The sequence below is a fragment of the Lutjanus erythropterus genome, chromosome 8 (assembly GCF_056507025.1).
Source record: "Lutjanus erythropterus isolate fLutEry1 chromosome 8, fLutEry1.hap2, whole genome shotgun sequence".
NCBI lineage: Eukaryota > Metazoa > Chordata > Actinopteri > Lutjaniformes > Lutjanidae > Lutjanus > Lutjanus erythropterus.
Window position 1 is genome coordinate 26470471 of NC_139324.1, and position 22638 is coordinate 26493108.

The 22638-nt window shown below is 39.9% G+C and overlaps 1 protein-coding gene across 13 annotated transcripts in view; it reads left to right on the plus strand.

Moving 5' to 3' along the window:
• The window catches only part of LOC146322929 (dedicator of cytokinesis protein 9), a 130519-nt gene that overhangs the window by 75424 nt on the left and 32457 nt on the right, over positions 1 to 22638 (plus strand). For all 13 annotated transcript variants that reach the window (XM_084725074.1, XM_084725078.1, XM_084725080.1 and 10 more), the window contains exons 6-27: positions 371 to 466; positions 1361 to 1495; positions 6787 to 6961; positions 7987 to 8039; positions 10184 to 10258; positions 10366 to 10506; positions 11443 to 11655; positions 13082 to 13204; positions 15241 to 15323; positions 15709 to 15831; positions 16075 to 16154; positions 16272 to 16459; positions 17379 to 17444; positions 17538 to 17630; positions 18050 to 18173; positions 18704 to 18822; positions 19068 to 19154; positions 19322 to 19411; positions 20915 to 21030; positions 21783 to 21852; positions 21943 to 22068; positions 22172 to 22243. In XM_084725074.1, coding sequence (XP_084581200.1) covers positions 371 to 466; positions 1361 to 1495; positions 6787 to 6961; positions 7987 to 8039; positions 10184 to 10258; positions 10366 to 10506; positions 11443 to 11655; positions 13082 to 13204; positions 15241 to 15323; positions 15709 to 15831; positions 16075 to 16154; positions 16272 to 16459; positions 17379 to 17444; positions 17538 to 17630; positions 18050 to 18173; positions 18704 to 18822; positions 19068 to 19154; positions 19322 to 19411; positions 20915 to 21030; positions 21783 to 21852; positions 21943 to 22068; positions 22172 to 22243 — 2448 coding nt within the window. The remainder of the gene's footprint in view (positions 1 to 370; positions 467 to 1360; positions 1496 to 6786; positions 6962 to 7986; positions 8040 to 10183; positions 10259 to 10365; positions 10507 to 11442; positions 11656 to 13081; positions 13205 to 15240; positions 15324 to 15708; positions 15832 to 16074; positions 16155 to 16271; positions 16460 to 17378; positions 17445 to 17537; positions 17631 to 18049; positions 18174 to 18703; positions 18823 to 19067; positions 19155 to 19321; positions 19412 to 20914; positions 21031 to 21782; positions 21853 to 21942; positions 22069 to 22171; positions 22244 to 22638) is intronic.

The following is a 22638-nucleotide window of genomic DNA, read 5'->3' on the forward strand; positions in this document are numbered from 1 at the left end:
CTAGATGCAGCTAAATCCTACACACTAGTCCTTTAACTTAACCTGCTTTAAATTAAATTTAAAGGAAATATGGGGACCATTATTGCCATTCTGTAGGATTATATAAATTAAAGATAAAACTACAGGTATAGTCAGGTCAGTGTCATCTTTATAATTATGAGATATGGTCTTTCATGTGTTTTAGAGAGTTTTATGCCCAAAATGGATGCCACAAAATCCTACACTCTGCTCTCCTTTAGGTATTTCAACTTGCACTATACTTACTTACTTATACTTACACTATAATGGAAAACTTGCTGATACTTTTCCCCTTGCATTGTGTTTAGTATATTAATTGTATTAAACACTTTGATGTCTTTGTCTCCTGCAGGATACAGCCTCCCTAGGATCCCAGAAAGGCGGGATTTCCAAACATGGCTGGCTCTACAAAGGCAACATGAACAGTGCGATCAGCGTCACCATGAGGGTGAGACGGTGGCGACGGCCACATCTAGAATTTAAAAAAATGTAATCAATTGACCCTTCGTAAGTCAGACTCCGTTTTGCTCTGTGCTCCAATAACTGCTGAGCAAACCTTTTATTTAACAGAACCTTGGTCAGGTTTCTCTTTTCCTGTTACTTCTGGGACTTGGGAAGGGCCGAGTAATGAGTTTTGATGGATTAATTGTTGGAGTCATTTTTCAAGCAAAAACATTCAAACATTTGCAGGTTCCAGCTCCTTAAATGTCAAGATTTTCTGCTTTTCTCTGTTTTAGATGACAGCAAACAAAATATGTTTTTGGTTTTTGGCCTGTTACTAATTTCAAAACATCACCTTTGGATATGGGAAGTTGTGATGAGATGAGAAAAATTACTGATTAATCCAGACAGATCAGTAAAATATTGAAAGTAAGCTATGGTTTCACCCTTTACTTTACAAATTACCTGTAATGATTAAAAATAGATACGTTGTTTAAAAAAAGTTCAAAGAAAAAGAAAAAAGTAAGCATCAACAAGACGGGGAGTGGGGTGAACGTTTCGACTCAGATATGTTAGCGTTATTGTCGTTTGCTGTAGAAGTGACTTGATTTCTCACACTGTTTGGGTGAAGGTTTGCCCTTAAGTCACAAATATTTCCCTTAAGTCTAATCAATTCTCATTATATATTCTGTTCTGTTTATATAGCCCATAATCAGAAATTTGTTTTAAAGGGCTTTACAATCTGTACAGCATATAATACCTTCTTTCCTTACCATAGCCATCCATTGTTTTAGTCTGGATTTTTTTGTCTAACCTAATCAGTCTAATCTTGTACCATATTAAAGTAAAATTGTTACGGCCACAACACTAAGTTGAATATTGTTTCTTCCTTGTGTTTCAGTCATTCAAGAGGAGGTATTTCCATCTGACCCAGCTGGGGGACGGCTCTTATAATCTGAACTTCTACAAGGATGAGAAAATCTCCAAAGAGCCCAAAGGAACCATCTTCCTGGACTCCTGTATGGGTGTGGTTCAGGTACGCTCCAAAATATCCCTGTCATCTCTGTCTCGGGTGATTGTTTTACTACGATCACCCTGAATAACCCTGCTTTGCCAAACGGGATTTCCCTCCTGGCGCCGTGACAAGAGCACAGGGTGGTGGTCTGGTCCCTCGTGGAAATTAAAACATCATTTACCAGGAATAAACTCTGAATACGGACATGGCAACATCCTCTTTATGATTCTTTTCATAGAAATTGTGTAAAGGGGGAAATTTCAACACAAATTTCCCTAACAGTGATGGACTGCTGCTGGAAAGTATCTGTGAGACCCTCGCGTGTTCATTTCCCTGAAACCTGAGCTCTCTTCTCCCGAAGGTCAAGCTTTACTGCTGACTCTCAGCTGGTGAAACAAGGTGAACGCTGAGGTCTCACTTCCGTGCACTTTCCAACGGCTTCACAATCGATGCCATGTGCAAACATGTGAACGTGGGCCAAGACTCACTGGGTGCATTATGATCTATCATCTCAATACATGGAAAGAACCTGATTTTACTGATGTGGCAGCCAGCTGGCATTAATCAGATATTTACTGGTGAATGGGATGGACGGTTGAGAGTTTTTCCAGGACTGTCTAATTCTTTTTGTGTGGAGGGGGAGAGTTATCAGGCCAAAATGTCGAAGGAGGAGAGGGGCACACATGGTATTTGAATGCTTTTAAGATTCATGGAGGTTTCATCAGTTCAGGTTGTGGTGTCTCTGCTGTCCCCCCGAGTCCCCCGAACCTCCAAACCACCCAGTTTTCAACCGCAGACCTTCAGTCTGTTACATTCCTCAGTGGTAGAAGGAGTGAAGTAGTTCAGTCCAGTCTGGCTAGAAACAAAAGCAGAGCCAGATTGCATTGAGTTTTCTATACCATAATATACTTTTTAGCTAAAATGACACAAAATTCAGAAAGTTTATCTTCTAGATTTTATATCACAGAAGTATTATTTGAACCCAGGGGTTCCCAGACTTTTTCATACCCAAATTTGATGTCTCCTTGAGACCTAAACTTGCAAGAATATATCACGAAGCCTCAAGTGGCCATACAAAGAACTTTTTTTTTGACACTCCACACTGGCTTCATCTTCAGGCTCACAGGTTCCCACTTGGTGACAACAGAGCCAATTAGACTTTTTGCCGCCACTGAGTGGAGACTTGAGTCTCCAAAATCATTACTTAACAGGAAATGGAAAACAAAATGTATTTTTGAAATAATTAAAGCAGAAAGCTCTCTGCCAAAAAGGCTTTCAGGCAGAAAGCCCTGAAGGTTAACTTCTCCCATGTGTGCGGCATTTCATCCAGCATAGAAACGGGTTGGACTTGTGAGGTTTTGCCAACAGTTTGAGGATCCAATGAATTTACAGTATTTAGTCAGTTATTTTCAACACTTTTTTATTGGTTTAATATTTGTAAAACCCAAGTATGACCAATAGCAGTGATGCATTAAAAAAAAAAAAAAAGACAAAATATTGAAATAAGAGGTTTCTGCCCAATGAATTAGAATTAAATGACTGCCTCTAGTCTAGTATTTGAAGGCTGCTTCAAATGAAGCCATTACCTTTACAGTTTAGGTAAGTAAAGGAAACATTTAAATGTGCCAAACAGCAACAAAAACGGGATTGTACCCTTTTTGGGTCACAACCCTAAGTTTGGGAAATGCTGCTTTAACCCCCTTTTAAAAAATGTATCAACAATATTTTATTTAGTTTTCTTAAATAATTACAACAAAACAAGATTGGGATACTAATCAAAAATAAAAAACAATGTTACAACCATAAAAAAAAGACAATGAAAGAAAAAAAACGTTTAAAAGTCTCTGTAATTAAATATAGGGTAAACCTGATGAGGATCTGTTAAGGGGTACGTACACATACCTCATTAATAATTATCTCTAGACCAACTTTGTAGACTTTTGGAAAACATGTCGACCACAGCCCTGACTTTAACTACCTAAAACAAATAATATCATAACTCAAGTTCTGGATTTACACATATCTCTAAGGAGATCTGCTAAAAAAAATCCCTGTCAATACTCTGTTGGACAAACTATGCAATAATGACGCACCTCCAAAAATAATTTCTTGTGATTTACATTTAAATTATCTGAAACAGACCCACTGAACTTTTAACAAATACACAAAGAAGCAGCAAACAAACTTTTGTCCCTGGCTAATATCCCTTTGTGTTATACTTATGGTACCACTGACCCTAAATAAAGATGGACGACACATCTCCACTTCCTCCCACTGTACAAAAATGAAGCTAAAATGTCCTAGATATGAGCACTTATATCATGCACTGATGACATCATTTGGCGGCAGAATCTGTCCAGTAGTGATCAGTGTTGGAGCTACAGTATTGAGATTCTGCCCATTTAACTGACATAGGCAATTGCGAATATCAAATAACTAATTAAAACCAAACTGATGAGCAAAATAATTACTTGAACAAACATCAGTGTGATAAGAACCACCTAAAATGAAAGAAACCATATTTGGGAAACTTTTATTTGCTGTGTACTTTGAGTTTTTAGTGTGGCCAATGTGCCATATGCTAACATGGAGGAGGCACGATTTGTGACCTGTACTGCAACCAGTCACCAGGAGGCAGTGAAGACATTTTGGCTTCGCTTTTGGGCAGCTGTCGTGTTGCTCATCTTTATTTATGTCGATGGTCCGTGCCAGTATTACCCATGCCCCGTTCAGCTTGTCTGTTTTTAAGTGAAAATTCATCAAATTAAATAGACGCTCTGAAAATAAGCTGTGATTTATTTAACTGTACACTGATTATGATACAGAGTCTAATTAACAAACCATTCTGTTGGTGACTAAAACATACTGCTAATGGGCACTACAGTAATTAAGTAGCATTGCACAGCTTGTGCGCAGTACCACATATAGTTGAGGAGTTTTCTGTTCTGTTGAAGTAACAAAGATCATGTGATTTAAACTCAACCAGCAGAAACCGCTCCAAGAGTGGAACTGCAGATGTTTAACCGTGCAGCTGTAATGGCATGTGGAGTGACATCATACTGAGCCTCAAGCTGCTCCTGAGCTTTGTTAAGATGCCAACGTATGCTCGAACACACCAAGAATTCGTCACATGTTAATTAGGTGAATGGCTGTCCCTGTTGGCTTAACAAGAAGCGAAAGGGCTTGCAAATGTAAACTGATAACTGTGGTTTGAGGTTTTTTTTTTTTTCCTTTCCTTTCTACTCATTCCTTGCTTTAAGAATACAAATACAATCATATAAAAAATCATTTTCACTGGATTGTCCACTCATTTCCCCGAGGACAAGTGCAGCTGTGGTGTGGTGTAATTGAGAGCAGCCCTCCGACCTATAAGATAATTAATTCTGTTTATCAAGACTCCAATTTTATTTCCCCTCTTCATGTTTACTCAGCCAGTCTGCAGATAATGACTCTCCCTCCCAGTCACTCCCACTCCGCTGTTTCAACAGTGCAGGCATGTTACAGTGATAACCACAGCATAACTGACAATAATGAGATGTCTTGCTTCTCACACAAAAGAAATACTGCTTGAATACAAGATCCCGCATCCATTCAAAGATTATATTTTTGTCCTCTGAAATGTCAGACCATGACTGTGCTGACTTGTACCTGTGCAAAGTTTGTCATTAGCGAGGTGCTTTCACATTCCTCTACTGACGGGGGAGATTTCTGCGCACTTCCCTAAAGTCTGAAATACAAACGTGCCCCGGGAAAGCTAGATTTGGTAGGTGACAAATTCAAAAGCCAGTCGCTGTAATGCAGGAAAAGAAACCTGAAACTTCCAGCACAGAGCAGACATGTCAGTACAGACAGCGAGAGTTAGCATTAGTTGTGTCAGCCACTGCCAGCTACAAGCTAACAAGCTAACAAGGTAACAAACATCATGAACAAATAAAGGGCTGCCCCTGACCAAAGATTTTCAAGGTCTACTAGTAGTCAGTTCAAGCCAATAGTCGGCTAGTTTATGATATTGATTTATTATTTAACCCTCATGATGTCCTCGCAACAGAGTAACATTCATTGTCCTCTGGGGTCAATTTGGACCCCAACTGGTTTGACTGTTAAAAAGCACAAAACATAACATTGTCACACAAATTTGTGTTTCATCTTTTAACGCAACTTCAGACCAACCTATTAATACAAATTTTACACTTTTTTTGTAATTCATACCTCATTTATATGAAATAATAGCTATTGTATGGCATGACAATTTGCCCCTTTGCACCCCTTGTGCTGTGGGGTATTTTTGGACCCCAGAGGACAACGAATGTTACTAAATTAAAAAAAAAAACACTCATAATTCAATCAAATTACTTCAAATTTATTTTAGTTGTGAAGATCATAGTATTAAACAACCCCTGTCATTTTCAGACCATTTGATGAAAAAACAAGCATATTATGACAGAAAAAGTTTTCGTTTGGGGTCCAAAATGACCCCAGGACATCGTGAGGGTTAAATATATATTTGTGGCAATAATCATGCTTTATTTGCTTTTTGTCCAAGATTTTCGGGGCCCGATTATAACGACACTCCTTACGGACAGACTGCTGCTGAATCAGCAGTTATAAGTTCTGAATGGAGAAATGCTTTTAGCCCAAATGGGACAATGACATCAGATTGAGCTCATTTTATGTTGACTTCACTCAGCGGCTCCATCCCACTTTAGAAAGTCTCTGCTGTGTCCTGGCAGAGCTGCAGGCTTTGTTACGCAGATGGAAATATTTTGTCCCTCCCTGCTCTAACTCACATTGTCTGTTTGCTTTCTGTGGCAGTTAAATTAAATCTGGGTTTAGCTTCTTTCCAAAACAGTGACTCACACTTTGTAGATTTTTGCTAAATGGTGTCATTTTGAGTCCAGCATATTGTGATTGAATATTTACTTTGCGTACACATCAATGTTTTTGGTAAGAACAAACAAGGGAGTGAGATTAATTAAAGTGAAGCAAAGCTATGATTTCTATCATAAAACTAAGAATCCGCTGCCTTCTGGTGAGCTGACAATTGTTAGCTTTGGATTGTGAGTCGAAACATTCCTTCAGTCCTGCCATGTCCACATTTGGATATTTGATTTTTAAATGTGAAAAACTAAACTTAGTCACTCAGTCATTCAATATCAGATACCAACACACTTGGCAAACATGGGACCTCCCTCTTTTCAAAAACAAAAAGTCTTTGTTCTTGAGCCTTTGTTTTCTCCAAGTTTATATAATTCATGTCTTTTCTCTTCTTCATTTTTTCTCTTATCTAATCTCCTCCGGGGTTTTGGCTGCAGAACAACAAGGTCCGACGGTTCGCTTTCGAGCTGAAGATGCAGGATAAGAGCACCTACCTGCTGGCCTCGGACAGTGAAGGAGAGATGGAGGACTGGATCAACACGCTCAACAAGATCTTGCACAGCAGCTTCGAGATCGCCATGCTGGAGAAGAGGAACGGAGACGTTCATGATGGTGTGTATTTTTACAGCACCTGAAAGGAACACAATTTGAAATGGAATATTATTTTGTGTTAGACAAAATATTATCCAGCTTCTTGATGAGAAATATTTGTGTTTTTCACAGTCTTGGTTTAATTCAGAAACCATTTTGCAGACTGAAATATGTCAGACAAAAGCAGATTTTGTGTGGTCACAATGGACAAATACTGTGAATAATAAAAGGGTTTTGCGTTGTTAAGTTACCAGCAATAGTCCAGACAACATTATCTATGCTGTACTTGCTATTTAAAATCAGTTGTGCTTCAACATTTCGTCAAGTGACCCTTCCTACAACCCATCCCTTTTCATTCTGTGCTCCAATAACAGCACATGTAATGATGAATATCATATACTGTAATGAAAACAATAATTTGTCGTAACCGTAAAAATTCAATACACTTAATTAATGCAGTTGATTACAGAAGCTGCAATGGTGGTGTTTTGTAAACTAAGATGAAAGATTCTCTCAGTTGTGATATTCAAAGTAATAATCTTCCGTACTTAGAGATCTAGTAAATCCACTCATCATCACCATCAGTGTGTTTACTCTGGGATGTACCTGAGGACGTTTTTAATGAGACTGTTCTTTCACACCAACATCCGCTCATTACTCGTGGCTCACTTCCTCCTGGCCCTGTAGTGTTGTGTAGTCTATGGCGATGTGATACCAGACCACCCAGGCTGTTAATACTCACCTCCTGTCTTATAGGAAGCTTAGCCATGCAGGGAAGAGACTGAATGCCTCTGCACAAAACGCTCCACTAATCTTCCTCAGGTTTTATTAATCACGCCGTGCATGAGTGGAAAAAAAAAAAGAGATCTCCGAGATTTCTGAAAATATACCACTGAGACCTGCAGTATCTCCATCTCAATCCTGTACTGTTTGCTGAACTTTCACATGTCAGTAAGCGATTAAGCAGATTTTACAGCACAGGAGGGTTTTGTTTATGCTCTACAATCTTTGGCCTGCATCCAGTGATTTCTTGTATTTTCTTCTAGATGATGATCTTGGAAAGTCAGACAGTTCCTCTGGCAGTATGGACAGCTTTCAGGTAGGTCCTGCTTCCTCAGCTGGATGCTCACACATTCATCACACGGAGTTGCGGCATTAAATCTGTGTTCTTCATTGAAGTTGTAAGGAAGACGGCCTCTTTGGCCACAAACATGTGGCTTGAGTTTAGATTTAAGAGTTACTGGTTACACACCTAATTTCTCAGCCGTTCATTTGTCTTTGTAGATCTGATCTGACATTAAACACAGACCTCCTGTTATGTGATGAACTAAAACTTGTCAGATTAATTTACATAGTATGGCTTCTTACATTCAGAGTATTATTTGGCTTTCACTCAGAAAGAAACCCTACAACCTAAACATCAGGCCTTTAAAGGGACAGTTCACACCAAAAATCAAAAATGGATATTTTTCATCCTACCTGTGGTGCTATTTATCATCTAGCTTAGTAACAGTTTTTACAAAGATACCCATTATTAATTTCATTTTCAGTGATTACTACAAAATTCTTGCACACTATAAAGTCTTCTTTATGGTCGGATCAAAAGCTCTTCATGACAGTCAAAAACAAAACATCCTGACATATCATCTTTCCAATTCTGTGTCAATTTCTTAATCATAATCTACATGACATTTCTGATATTTTAAAGTGACAGTTCATCCCCAAACTAGAAATACATATTTTTTTCTATTACCTATAGTGCTATTTGCCCATCTAGATCAGTGGTTTTCACAGCCTGAGACTACTGTATGCCCCCCCCACCCCCCGCCACCCCCCCACCCCCCCCCCCCCCTCCCTTAGTTTATTTGCGTACTTTCACTCAAATCCTGGATGTCTAAGGGATAATCATTATATAATTTGATCTCATAGTCACTCAGTAATTGAGCCAAGATAACCTAATATTGCTGTTTTCATAACTTCAGACACCAAACCACCAAATACATAATAAAGGACTGTCCAAATGCACTGATTAGTTTCTGATTCTGGGAAATGTTTTTTCACCTCTATTCACTGAGCCTCCCCTAAAACAGTTCGGAGCCACCCTGGACAGGCCCGCCTCCCACTGTGAAAGCCTCTGAGATATCAGCTGTAGAGATGTCTGCCTTCTCTCAAATATGACGGAACTAAATTGCACATGGCTTGTGGTGCTTGAAGCACCAAAAAATCCATTGTGAAAAATCTCAAACCAGTGTCTCTTTTCAGAAATCATAACCCGACCTTGTTTCGTGTAGGACTGTTTTTTCTGCATCACCGCAAGCTAGCTCAGTGGTGCAGTTCAGCCGAAGAGGTTGCCATTAATGTTTAAGCACAAGCCTCTCATCCACGAGTAGGTGCAGGCCTCTCTCTGCACAGTGATATGGTTAGCAGGTGTAGTTTGGTAGAAAGGAAATAGTTCTTACATGAAACTGCTCTGTGGATGATCTTGAGTAACCAGGTCATGATTTCTGCAGAGACATTGGTTTTCATACAGTATGGTAAATGGTATTTTTTGGTGCTTTTGAGCACCACAAGCTGAGTGCTATCTAGTTACTCTACAGCTGATATAACCAAAACTCAGTAACTGACACCAAAATAATCTAGATGAATAAATAGTGTTACACGCCATAGGAGGAAATAACATTTTTTTAAGGCTAACTGTCCCTTTAAAGATGCATCCAGCAGCATTAAACACAAGATATCCAGTAGAGAAAAAAAAACAGCAATTGTTTTGACATAATGACACATGCATCTAGAGTTTTAGAAGGTTTTCTTGAGGATGGAAACATCTGTGTTTTTTAAACAATTCACTGACTGATGACCTGCAGGCTGCTTTCTTTTTCTTTTTTTTTTTTCCTGAAATGGATATTTGGTCTTTTAAAGAAAAACTCTTCATGCTGCTTCAGCGCTGAGTGGTACGCAGCAGTAAAGCCATATGTGCATGGAAACTGGTGGTAACAGTTAACTGGGAAACAGCTTGACAGGTTACAGTGTGCTGCTCAGTAATGTGTGCTGCTGGTACCACCTGACTCTCACCACTGAGCCTGTCTGCCCAGCGTGATCAGCCTGTAAAATATGAAGCCTCATTTCCAGATGGGTGCAAATGACAAAGAATGTTCTAATGTTAAAAACAACCGAGTGGAAACCTCTCAGACGGTGCTTCTGGCCAGTTTCAGTTGATTTAGGAAATGCTTTTCTTCTCCTCAGAGCTCCAGAGATATAGAATCGAGGATGAGGAGCGAGACCAGGCTGAAGCTGTTCACCCTGGATCCTGACACACAGGTAATAAAATGTAAAGCACATTTAAGTTCAATCACTGCCATGTGGTAATGAGATCAAGCCTAATTCTTCCTAATTAAATGTAATTCCTCCTATTGCGCTTTGTTTAGAAACTAGATTTCTCAGGAATAGAGCCAGATGTGAAGCAGTTTGAGGAGAAGTTTGGCAAGCGTGTCCTGGTGAACTGCAACGACCTCTCGTTCAATCTGCAAAGCTGTGTGGCCGAGAACGAGGAAGGACCAACAACAAACGTAAGCTCGGCCACAATAGACCCTAAATAACAGAAATATCTCCATCCGGCCGTCTTAAGAGGGATGAGATGGTTTGTTAGAGCGGCCGGATGGACTCCCCTCATTATTTGAGCTGCTGAACGACTCCTGTTGGCATAGCAACCCGGCTACAGGCTCAGTAATGGTGAACAATCTGTATAATGGAGACTGATGTCCTGCTGTCCCTCCCAACAGAATCTGTCTGTTAAAGACTCAACATGCACCGTCTCCACAGAGACACTGACGTAACACACACACACACACGCAGAGCAGATACTTAGAAGCATACTCAACCAGCTCCCTCCACCGAAATAGTAATGGAATGGGTCCTAGCTTTGCGTTAGATAGGAGTGCATCAATTTAAGTCTGAAGAAATCTTGAGGTACCATGAAGCCTGATCCAGTGCAGCCAATCTGTGCATCCCTCGCAGTAGATACTGCACACGTACTATAACACTGCATTTCCACCCAAAGTACTCAAAACTTTTCATCCCAGGAAATACTTTCGAAGGACCTAAAAGGTTCCTCCAGGCCATTGCTGTCTCCAGTTCCACCACAGCCTAAAGACCCATGAAAAATAGACAAATTAGTCCACTCACATATGAAAAAGCTTCTGTTTTTGATCTTTTTGTGTGAGACTGAACAACACCAGTGGTGCTGAATACAGTCAATTAACTTCAATTCCTGCTGAACTTCATCCTCAGCATAAATACTCCATAAGGTCTGAACTTTTTAAAAAAGAATTATGGCTCAAATAAAATGCTGTGAGCACTTGATCAGGGATATTCAGGGCTACAATCCCCACCACAAAGTTCCTGTACTTTGGAGGCATAATGTCCCCTGAACTTAATTTAGACCCTTTCATTAGACAATCATCAGCATCATCTAATACAGAATTATTACTGTTCTCCTTCCCCAGGTGGAGCCATTTTATGTCACTTTGTCACTGTTCGACATCCAGAATGGCAGGAAGATCTCCTCTGACTTTCATGTGGATTTGAACCACCCGTCTGTAAGGGGCATGGTGCCCAATAACAACAGCCAGTATATGAATGGTGGAGGGGACACCCACCCTGAGGGTCAACGGTTAGTCCATGGGGTGCCAGAGTCAGCCATGCAGTATCCAAGACAGGTAAGTCGCATGGAAAACAGAGAAAATAAGTCAAAACAACCTAGAAAGCAGTAAAAGAATCTACAGCCATGCTTAGCAGCTTTTGTGAAGCTGTGCTTAAACAAAATGCTTACGGTGCGTTCCACTTATCTCAGAGGTCAGAGGTCAAAGCTGGGAATGACGTCACACCTGAGTTGGCTGTGTTTTATTCCAACAAGTTGAAAAAAACTTTGTGTATTCTGCAGTATTTTGTGCATTCAAACACCATAGCAACACGTCCACAGACCGTACAGTGTGTATGACTGATTTACTGAGACACAAGTGCTAATGTCACACGGTACAATGAAATTCTTGTTCTGCAAATCCTCTCAGCATGATCAACTCCACTTGAACACAACAATAATCACAGCTGACGTTAGCAAGACACCAGGTAGCTAAGTCGCTTGCTAATCTACATCAAGTGTTAGCTAGCTGTTTATCTTGTTTATCTGATAGCTAATGTTAGGAAAATGCTAGCTAACCAGTGCTGTAATCTACATCAGTCAGAAGTTAGCTAGTTATAGCTGATAGCTAATGTTAGCAAAACGCTAGATAGCTAACTAGCTAGCTAATCTATCTCAATTGTTACATAGCTACTTAGCTATATCTGATAGTTAGAATGTAGAGTCTGTCAGACAGACTGTTAGCAAAATCCTAGCTTACTAACCAGATAGCTAACATTTTCTAATTTAACATGTGACATATTATATGTAACAGGTCCCCCAGCGACATCTATTAATTATTATCCAAAAGTTTTCTTTTCAACACGCACCTACCTTTCGTGTTTGCTGTGTGTTTTGACGTATACATTTATAAACACAGGAAACAGGAAAGGTGAAAATTGAATGAGGTTCTGTTAGATATCAAGTTTGCTGAAATGTTACTGGAGCACAGAGCGAAAAGGGGCAGAAAATGATTTAGGCCAATTGTTAAGATATTTCAGGTAGGTCTCGCTGCAGGAAACTGCAAGAAACACCTCCAACAAGACACAACCCAAAACTGTCACAGTTAGGCTATCTTTAGCCAGCAAAACTACATGGTTAGGTTCAGGGACAAAAACAACTTGGATATATTTAAGAGTAAAAAAAAATACTTTGGGTAGGTTCAGGAAAATATTGTTGTTCAGGATTAAATAAGTGCTTTAATCCAGGAAGTTATCTCAGGGGGGGTGTTGTATAGTCTGTGGGGACACAGATAGACCCTTCACAGATATTTCAGTCAAACCAGCCAACATTGCCATCATCTGTCTAGTGTGCTGCTAGCAAGGCTAAAAAAACATTATGCTTGCTCACCAACTCCCCTGCTTGGATGTGTCTTTTGTTTCATATTTCATATTCATATCTATTAATTCATAAGGTCATATTAGCATTAACATTGAGAAATTGTAACATCTTCATTGTCCCCACAGGGAGTGTTCTCTGTAACGTGCCCTCACCCAGATATCTTCCTGGTGGCTCGCATAGAGAAGGTGCTGCAGGGAGGAATCAACCACTGTGCCGAGCCGTACATGAAGAGCTCAGACTCCACCAAGGTACTTACTGACCCACCCACGGACCTCCATCACCGTCCTCCTCACAGGGCAGCATGTTCCCTCGGACTCAGCAGATTCCACCAGATTATTCCACATTATACACAAGATAATCATCCTTGTTTTTACGTGCCGACCAGTTGCACAGACTCTCAACAGCAGCATTGACTTTGGCTGTACAAATGTGGTCGTGCACCCTGAAGGGACCGTGGAGGGTAGTGATGTGATCCGGGCGAGAAAAAATGTGTGTTTTCTGTGTGTACATATGTGTGTGCACGCAACAGAGAAAACCATGTCTGTGTGTTATTTTTTAAGTGTGTGTGTGTGAAGAGGACATGTTAAAAGTCTTATCTGTGTGTATCTCTGTTGAGACTGGCAGCATGCTGAATATGTTACAACTTAAAGGGGAAATCCACCTCACTTTTTATGTGCTGATCAGTGTTCATGATAAATGTGGTCACTTGAAATATTACATTCCTTAGTGTGTGTTATATTCAGAGAGACAGTTGAGTTCTCCTGCTGCAAAATCTGTTGTTCTTCTTGCATCCAGTGATGTCACGGTGATGTTGTTGGTGTTAAGGAAGAGCTACAAGCCATTACAGCTTGGATTTCTACCCTGCAGTCCAAAGTGCATGCTTTTATGTTTTACTTTTAGTACATACCGCAGCTCCACATAGAAAGTACATACTGTTGTTTGCAGTATGCATACAATTGGGACACACTACTTGATATAATGGTTCCTTTGACCATCTTGCTCATATACCCATCACAGAGGATTGTGGGTCAGAATAGCCAGAAAAGCATGCTGGCTTACATATTGCAAAATCTGACCAGATGCAGGAGGACATCCAGGTATTTTTGGCATACTGCATTTTACATACTGTGTACTGGGACACATTACCTCTTTCTGCCTGTTAAAATCCTCCTGATGATTAAGATTATCTTTTCAAATTTAATTATCGTAATAGTTGTGTTTGTATACCACACTTTGAAAAACTCATGGTAAATACTGCCCAGAATCAACCAACTTATCAGCAGTCACCCAGATGCAGCCTCAGCAACACTATGGGTTTGTTTTGCATCAAATCATCAATATAAAACTTTGTGAAATGATTTGATCGGTGTATCGGTACTTTTTGAACTTTGTCATATAATCATGATATGAAGTTTTCAATTTTACTACTATAAGGCCATACCTGCCAACCTCTCAAATATTCTTGTGAGACTCCCATTTCTGATTGTCTTCTTCCAGTTCCTCCCGAGGTCACAGTTCTCCCGTATTTCTTTGGCTATATGGCAAATGCTCACCTTTCTTTTTTCCTTGGCTTTATCACAACCTGTTTCAGACACTGTACATCATGTGTAAGTCCAATGACTACTGACTAAAGATGACTACTGTTTCCACCCAGACGACCACACAGCTACACTGAATTTCGTTTTCTGGCATTCACATGTCGCGGAGGAGAGCTTAATGCACCCGTTGTATCCAGTTCTCCTTGATTCATCCATTCTCATGCGTTATCTGCCTCAGTTAGTGAGAGACGGAGAGAGAAATGAAGAATCCTAAAAAATCCAGCAACCTGGAAAGTAGAATTCCTGTTTCTCATGGAAAGTTTTAAAGGAAAGGGGAACATTTTTTCTAAGAGCAGCCTAACTAACATACCCTCAGGAAAACAGTTGTAAAATATTTATTTTTTTATGTTATGTAATCAAATTTGAAATCAGACTAGTAAGGCTAACTGCTGTGGTCCAGCTAACAAGTGTGAGTTTTTTGTTAATTTTATTATTTAGCCTGTGAAAGTGAAGTTTTGTGGCAGTAACACAGCAGCGTATGTGGGTGTCACATTGCATCCTGGTATATGTAGGAACTGCCGTCATGACTCTGTGATCAGGAGAACTCAGCTTTCTTGGTCAATAAAACACACACTAAGGAGTTTATTGCTTGCATTTATTGCATTTACCATCAACATTGACTGGACATCCATAAAAAAAATTCCCTTTAAGTGATTAAGGTGAACTGTGTTCCTGTTTTTCACCAGGTGGCACAGAAGGTCCTAAAAAATGCTAAGCTGGCGTGTAACCGGTTAGGCCAGTACAGGATGCCTTTTGCCTGGGCAGCAAGGTACTTTTTCTCTTTTAATAATTAACATAAACTGTTTGTTCTCTCTTTATGTAATCTGGTTTTTCCTTCATTTTCCTACAAAAGGCTTCGTGCACTTTACACAAGGACCATGACCCGTACAGATGCTCTCGAACAGAACAGACACAGTAGTGATTTAAAGTTCCAGTGTGAAAGATTTACAGGGATTTATTGGCAGAATATGACAGAAATAAAATATACACATATATACATATACGAAATATGCAGTCATTTCCAAATACAGTAGAGGTAAATTATATATGTATAAATAAATATTATGATTCAAATATTTTTGTTCATTCAGACAGGGATGCAGGTGTGTTCAGGACAAGAGAAATGTCCCTGACTTCCCTTTTCTTTCTTGCAGGCCTTTGTTTAAAGACGCTTCAGGGACGCTCGACAAAAGTGCTCGTTTCTCGGCTCTGTACAGACAGGACAGCAACAAGCTGTCCAATGACGACATGCTGAAGCTGCTGGCTGATTTCAGAAAGTTAGTACCGCTGCTACGAGAGCTCTTTGTTATAAACTGTCTGAGTAGTCCTGCAGATGTTCTAGGAAAATATGCTCCTATAGGTTATACTTTGGAAAATGCCAGTCAGTTTTGGAAAATAAGATGTTTGCTCACATCTGTGAATGTGGTGTGAGAGTGTGTATTTACCATTTGTCCCTGCTCGCTCTAACCTTTGGTAGATGATAGCAGAGACTTAACTGGAGTTTATTTTTCTTCCCTCAGGCCAGAGAAGATGGCCAAGCTGCCTGTAATCCTCGGAAACCTCGACGTTACCATTGACAATGTAGCCCCCGACTTGACAAGTAAGGCCTCTATATATCCTTGATGAAAGCAGATGAAACATGAGAGATGAAAGCAGATCGGTCACGTTGTCCGCAGGCTGTTTATTTAGTCTCCCTCTCTCCTGCTTCTGTATATAGATTGTGTTACCTCATCCTACATTCCTGTGAAGCAGTTTGATGTCAGTGAGAAGACCAACATCTTCTTTGAAGTGGAGGAGTTTGTGCCGTGCATCGCCAAATGTTCTCAGCCTTTCACCATCTACAACAATCACCTCTATGTCTACCCGAAGCACTTGAAGTACGACAGCCAAAAATCGTTTGCAAAGGTATCACAAACTTTCATTGTGTAGTGTTAAAGGGAAAGTTTATATATTTGGTGTCAGTCGGTACATCCCCAGTTTGGAGAAGCAGAAAGGAGCACCAGCACAGAGGCTAAGCAATGTCCTGCTGTGGACGGGGTCAGGAGCAAAACATGTTTTAGCCACCCTAAAATGGTCCACCTAAAAAAATCTATATCAATCAATGTTTATATGTATGCTTAATTTAGAATACCTCCACTTTTTCTGACGGTAAAACACGTCTATACAAGCCAAATATCACTCTTTCCAAACCAACCAAACTTCATAGGCAAAATCAGTCATTTTACCTCACAGAACACATGAGTTGCTGATCTACCTCTTCCTCGATCTGTAAGTTTATTTGTGATATTGTGTGAAATTGGTGTTTTAAAAGTTAATTCTGGATATACCAAAGTCACACAATGACACAAACAAACTAGCAGATTGAGGCAGTGGTAGACCAGCAACTCCTGTATTCTGCGAGGTAAAATTACTGATTTCGCCTATAGAGTTTGGTTGGTTTGGAGAAAGTGAGATTTGACTTGTATAACAGCAGTTTTTCATCATAAAAGGATGCCTGACAGCAAAGTAAACCAGTGAAAATATTCCCTAACTACAGCGTACACTTAAACTACCCTTTTTTTAAGTGGCTAAAATACATTTTGTTGCTGACCCTGTCCATAGCAGGACATTTTAGCTTTAGCTTCCATGCCGTTACCCTCTGCTTCTCCAAACTGGGGGCATGCCAACCTTCATCTACTATAGCTATGTAATGTACCGACTATGGATAAGTACCTCATACAAACCCAAATGACATCCATATGCAGCCTAAAATTTCTTATACAGTAAACTTTTCTCTCAAAGTTTGGCTAACTGGGTCAGTTTTGTTTGCTGTGTCTGTCCTCAGGCTAGAAACATAGCTGTCTGCATTGAGTTCAAGGACTCAGATGAGGAGGAGGCTGTTTCACTGAAGGTAAACTCAGATGTGTCCTGGAAGTGCCTCCAAATTCCCCAAAGGACAGTCCCTCCCCTTACAGGAACTAACTACCTGTTGTTCATTCCACAGTGCATCTATGGCCGACCTGGAGGACCCCTGTTTACCAAACATGCCTTTGCTGCAGTATTACATCACCAGCACAACCCCGAATTCTACGACGAGGTAAAACACACTGATCCAAACATCTTAAGACGTAGTAAAGAGCGTCAGTCTCTTGTTTATTAAGTTTATATTATATCCTTATTTGATTTATGGTAATATTGTTTGGGAAAATACATACCCCTCCAATTTTAATAAGCTTAATTTGCAGCAAAAAGAATTTGCAAGACTAGCAACTCTCTCAAACTCTAATGAGTCCTCTGTCGCCCCCTGTTTTTTGCTGCATTCTCCTGAAATTATGTTAGCTTAGTTTTCTTTTGTTGTTTACATTGTTTGTTTATTGTAAAAACCTCTCCTGGCACATTTCTTTTTTCTTTATTTATATTATTAATGCAATTTTATATGCTTGCAAATAAAATAAATCATGCATGTAAGTCAGCACAATCAATGACTGAAGGTTTATTGCTGCTCTTATTCCTCAGTATAAGATCGAGCTGCCGACTCAGCTCCACGAGAAGCATCACCTGCTCTTCACCTTCTACCACGTCAGCTGTGACAGCAACAGCAAGGCCAGCACCAAGAAGAGGGACCAGGTCGAGACTCAAGGTAACACACTGCAGCACCGGATCTCACAATCACAACATTTAAAGTATCTGTATCTGAGGAAACCCTTTAAGTGTTTGCCCTCAGCTACTTAAATATTCCCTTATACGCTGCTAGAAGGTCCTTAACAACGATTTTCTCAATAATTTTCAGGGAATGTCCATAACACTCCTATAACAGGCTGAATTTATGGTGATTAAAGCAGAGGAGATATCAAGATGCATTTTCAGGACAGAAAACCGTCTGATTTTGTCTGATTTCCATATGGTTTCATCAAGGCAGAGGTTTAGTCTCCTAAAAAGTGGAAGTAATAGACACAGATTGTCATGGCGACAGTGTCAGAAGTATGGATCATGTGATGTGTTGTGTATGATGTATTGTATGTATTTATGGTATCTATTTCAATTAGACTCCTGTCTCTAAAGCACATCGCCTCTCTGGGACATAAAAGTTTTACTCTAAGTTTGAAACTTAAGGTGGTTTATGCAACCGGGCTCTCAGCTGACCATCTTGGCTTGTGTCTCTCCTCTCAGTGGGTTACGCCTGGCTCCCCCTGCTGAAGGACGGCCGGGTGATCATGAATGAGCACCAGATCTCTGTGGCTGCCAACCTGCCTGCTGGATACCTCAACTGTCAGGAGGGTGCCAGCAAGGTAGGGTGCATCCTCAAGCTGTTAAAGAGTGACGGCCTGGCCTCATTTACTCAGAGTTCAATGTTTTTTATTCTTTTTTTAGTGCAAAGCTGATTTATGTACTATTTGTAAATATGTTTTGAAGATGCCAAAAGCCTCAGCCAATAATATCAAAAACATAAAGTTTAATGGGATGTGAAAAATCTGCAACAACAGGGAATATCTGTACAGCTAATGTTACTTACTGCTTTTTCTTTGATTTACAGCATTCGGGTCCTGAAGTCAAATGGGTGGATGGAGGCAAGCCTTTGTTTAAGGTGTCCACTCACCTCGTGTCCACTGTCTACACTCAGGTTAGTTTTTGTTTTTAACAAACTGTCAGTGCAGTAAATACTGATGATTCATCTGCATCCTTCACCCTTCTTTTTTTTATCACATCTGAATTTGTGCTATGCTTTCATTAAAATGCAGCTTCATGAAATAAACTTCTGTATTCTGTGCTGCTTTGTGTCTCTCACAGGATCAACATTTGCACAATTTCTTTCATCACTGTCAGAACAGTGTACCTGCGCCCCAGGTGTCAGGAGGAGAACTGGTCAAATACCTGAAGGTAAAACGATGAAAATGAAAACCTGTGATTTAGTACAAATACTCACTTAAATACTATTAGACATGGCAAATGATATTACAAAGTGTTTTCAGTTCATGGTAAACATGAAGCCATTCCAGGCACTTCAATAATAAGCAGTAACAATGAGGAAGGAAACTTAAAAAGCCTTAATTGCAGTGACTAAATCATTTCAAATGCCAACATGTTTCAACCACTAGAGGTCGTCATCAGGACTTTGACCAAACAAACAGAGGTGTAACCACTCCTATATAGAAACAGTGACCAATGGGAGGCGATCACATGAGCCAGATGATCATAATGAAACATATGAACATATTAGAGCCTGAACAATATGGGATTTTCACACACACAATTACAGATTACTGATATGGTGGCTGATGTAGTGATTTCTTTGCACCTACATGACTATGCAAAAGTACTCAGAAGGGTGTTTTCTTAAACAAATAACTATATTAAAGAATGTTCTATATTTTATTTTATTTCTTTTTGGACTGCAGAACTTTACGTGTGCATTTGTTACATATTTCTCCTTTAATTATTCAAACCTGAAGGTTAATTACTTGGCAAGGAATGGCTTTACATGCTTGAAAGAAACTTTAAAGAGACTTTTAATGCCATACTGAGTCATATTTAAACCACAATCCACAATGTTGACATTTCAGCTTTGGCATAAACTGTATAACTGAGTGTGCACGCTCTGCAGGATGTATAAACAGAGGATTAGGACTGAGCAGAGCAGAATGACATTTTTTTATACCTAAAAGGAAAAGTCTGACATGTTTTCACACTTTAACTTGTCTGTATTAACTTGCAAGCTAACCAGAGCTCATACTCACCGTGAAACCGCAGACTGTCACACTCGGTTGGAGCCGGATCACAGGCAGATTAATGTTCTACTTTGTGCAGGAGCTCGCCAACAGCGCATTCTTCTGGACACTTTTTGCAGGGCGTTTGTGCAGAATTGAAGTGTGCTTTTCCTGCAAAGATCAAGCTGATACCGTTACATATGTCAAATGTCTAACACCGGCTACCGTGATTCTTTTTCCTTTTTTTTCTGTGGTACTGGTAGCTCAGTTTTTCCATCACTCTTCAACTGTTGGACGCCAGCATGGAGAGCACAATGCATCTCTTGGGTTCTAATGTCAACACTGCAGTGAACATGAACAATAGCCAGAGGGTCAAACAACAGGGCTGCCAAATGACTTGGCAGGGCTCGTGTTAGTTTCCTGTACACAGGCCATGATGCATCAGCACCAACACTCTGCCATGTTCCAGGCAGCTAAAGCAGAAGATGTGGGTGATTAGCACAGTGGCCTTCACCCATGTCCTCCTGTTGTGATTGTTGGATTAGTTTCTTCAGATGTTATAATTTATCAGCCTTCCGTGCTCTTTGCTGAAATTGTAAAGGAAGACAATGGCCACATTTATTCACGAAGGCCTCTGCAGTCAAACACTGTGTGATCTGTGATGTGTTACCCTCAGAGTCTGCACGCCATGGAGAGTCACGTGATGATCAAGTTCCTGCCCACCACCCTGAACCAGCTGTTTAGGGTGCTAACCAGTGCCACCCAAGAGGACGTGGCAGTCAACGTCACCAGGCAAGTTTCTCAGAGGAAGAAAGAGAGAATAAATGAATTAATTAATTCATTCATATAAATATACATATAAATGTATAGCAGGCAACTTGGTCACGGAACAACATGCAGACCAATTTAAAGCTTTCCTCATTTTTAACCTTTTAACCAATTAAATCTTTAACTACATCACATTTTACCTCCAGATGTTCTTGCTTTAGTTTAGTAGCTTTATATACATTTTTATTTATTATTAAGGTTTTAATTAATTCTAAAGGTTTTGTTTGGGCTTTTTTGTTGTTTTTTTTACTTCTCATTGTCACTTTTATGCAAGTTTCTTACTGATGTTTCTTTGTGTTGAGGAGCTTTTTTGTTTTACTTGGCTGTCTCCATGTATTTCCAAGTTAAAATAAAGGTTGAATTAATAAATTAATGAATTAATTAACAGTTAAGTATCAAAATTATGTATGCTACACTGTGATCTGTTACAATTTCTTTAAGGGCACTTGAAATGTGCTCTATGAAATGCTCAATTTCAGATTTGTGGGCACATTATTCCACTGTACTGCTGCACTGTAATGAAATGTGATTCGGCTATTAAATGTAAAATGTATGTGGTCTGCCAACCAACCTCTTGTAAAGTAGCTATGGTAATCTTAAAATGAACAGCTTAAAATTCATTTGATGTAAATTATGCTAAACAATGATGACGATGATTATATATTTTTCCTGATGAAGGTTACACATGCTGTTCTTTTCCCATTGTTTCCTTTTAGAGTCATGATTCACATTGTTGCCCAGTGCCACGAGGAGGGGCTGGAGCACTACCTGAGATCATACGTGAAGGTAAAATTCACTCTGCTAACATCTATATTTTGTGTTTGTACTGAGGGATTCTCATAGTTCACTCTGTGTGTGTTTGTGTGTGTGAACCAGTTTGTCTTCAAGACTGAGCCGTACACGTCCAGCACCGCCCGAACAGTGCATGAGGAGCTGGCTAAAGCCATGACAGCTATCCTGAAGCCGTCCACTGACTTCCTCACAAGCAACAAGCTCCTCAAGGTAACATATTTGTACTTTTTAAAAAGGATTATAAGCTGTCTGATTATAACTGACATGAATTTCCTCTTTATTGTTCTCTGATTGGTGTTTGTCTGCCCTGCAGTACTCCTGGTATTTCTTTGAAGCCTTAGTCAAGTCCATGGCCCAGTACTTGATTGAAAGCTGTAAAGTGAAGGTAAGTCTGCCGCAACATGTGTGTTTGACTCGGGGGCGTCTGCTCGTGTCGGCTTTATTACAGCTTAGGTAGTTTACGACATGCCAAGTCTTGTGGACAGCCACAGCACCACAGTCAAAGTATTATGTATCCACAGTCTGCCCCACACTGTTGTGCACTTTAATTGGCTGTGTTTGTTCTTACCCCATAAGCAACCACATCCCTGTGTTTAACCTCCACTGGCACAATGTGGAGGCCGCAAGTAAATGCACCAAAAGAGAAGTCATACCAGTCTGGAAACTGTGAAGTTTCAGTCAGAGGCTGGTGATATTCTATATTTTTGTTTTTGTCGACAAATCCTGTGAAAAGACCAAAACAATATGTTAGTCTGTCTCTCAGTACTTGTCTACAGTGCC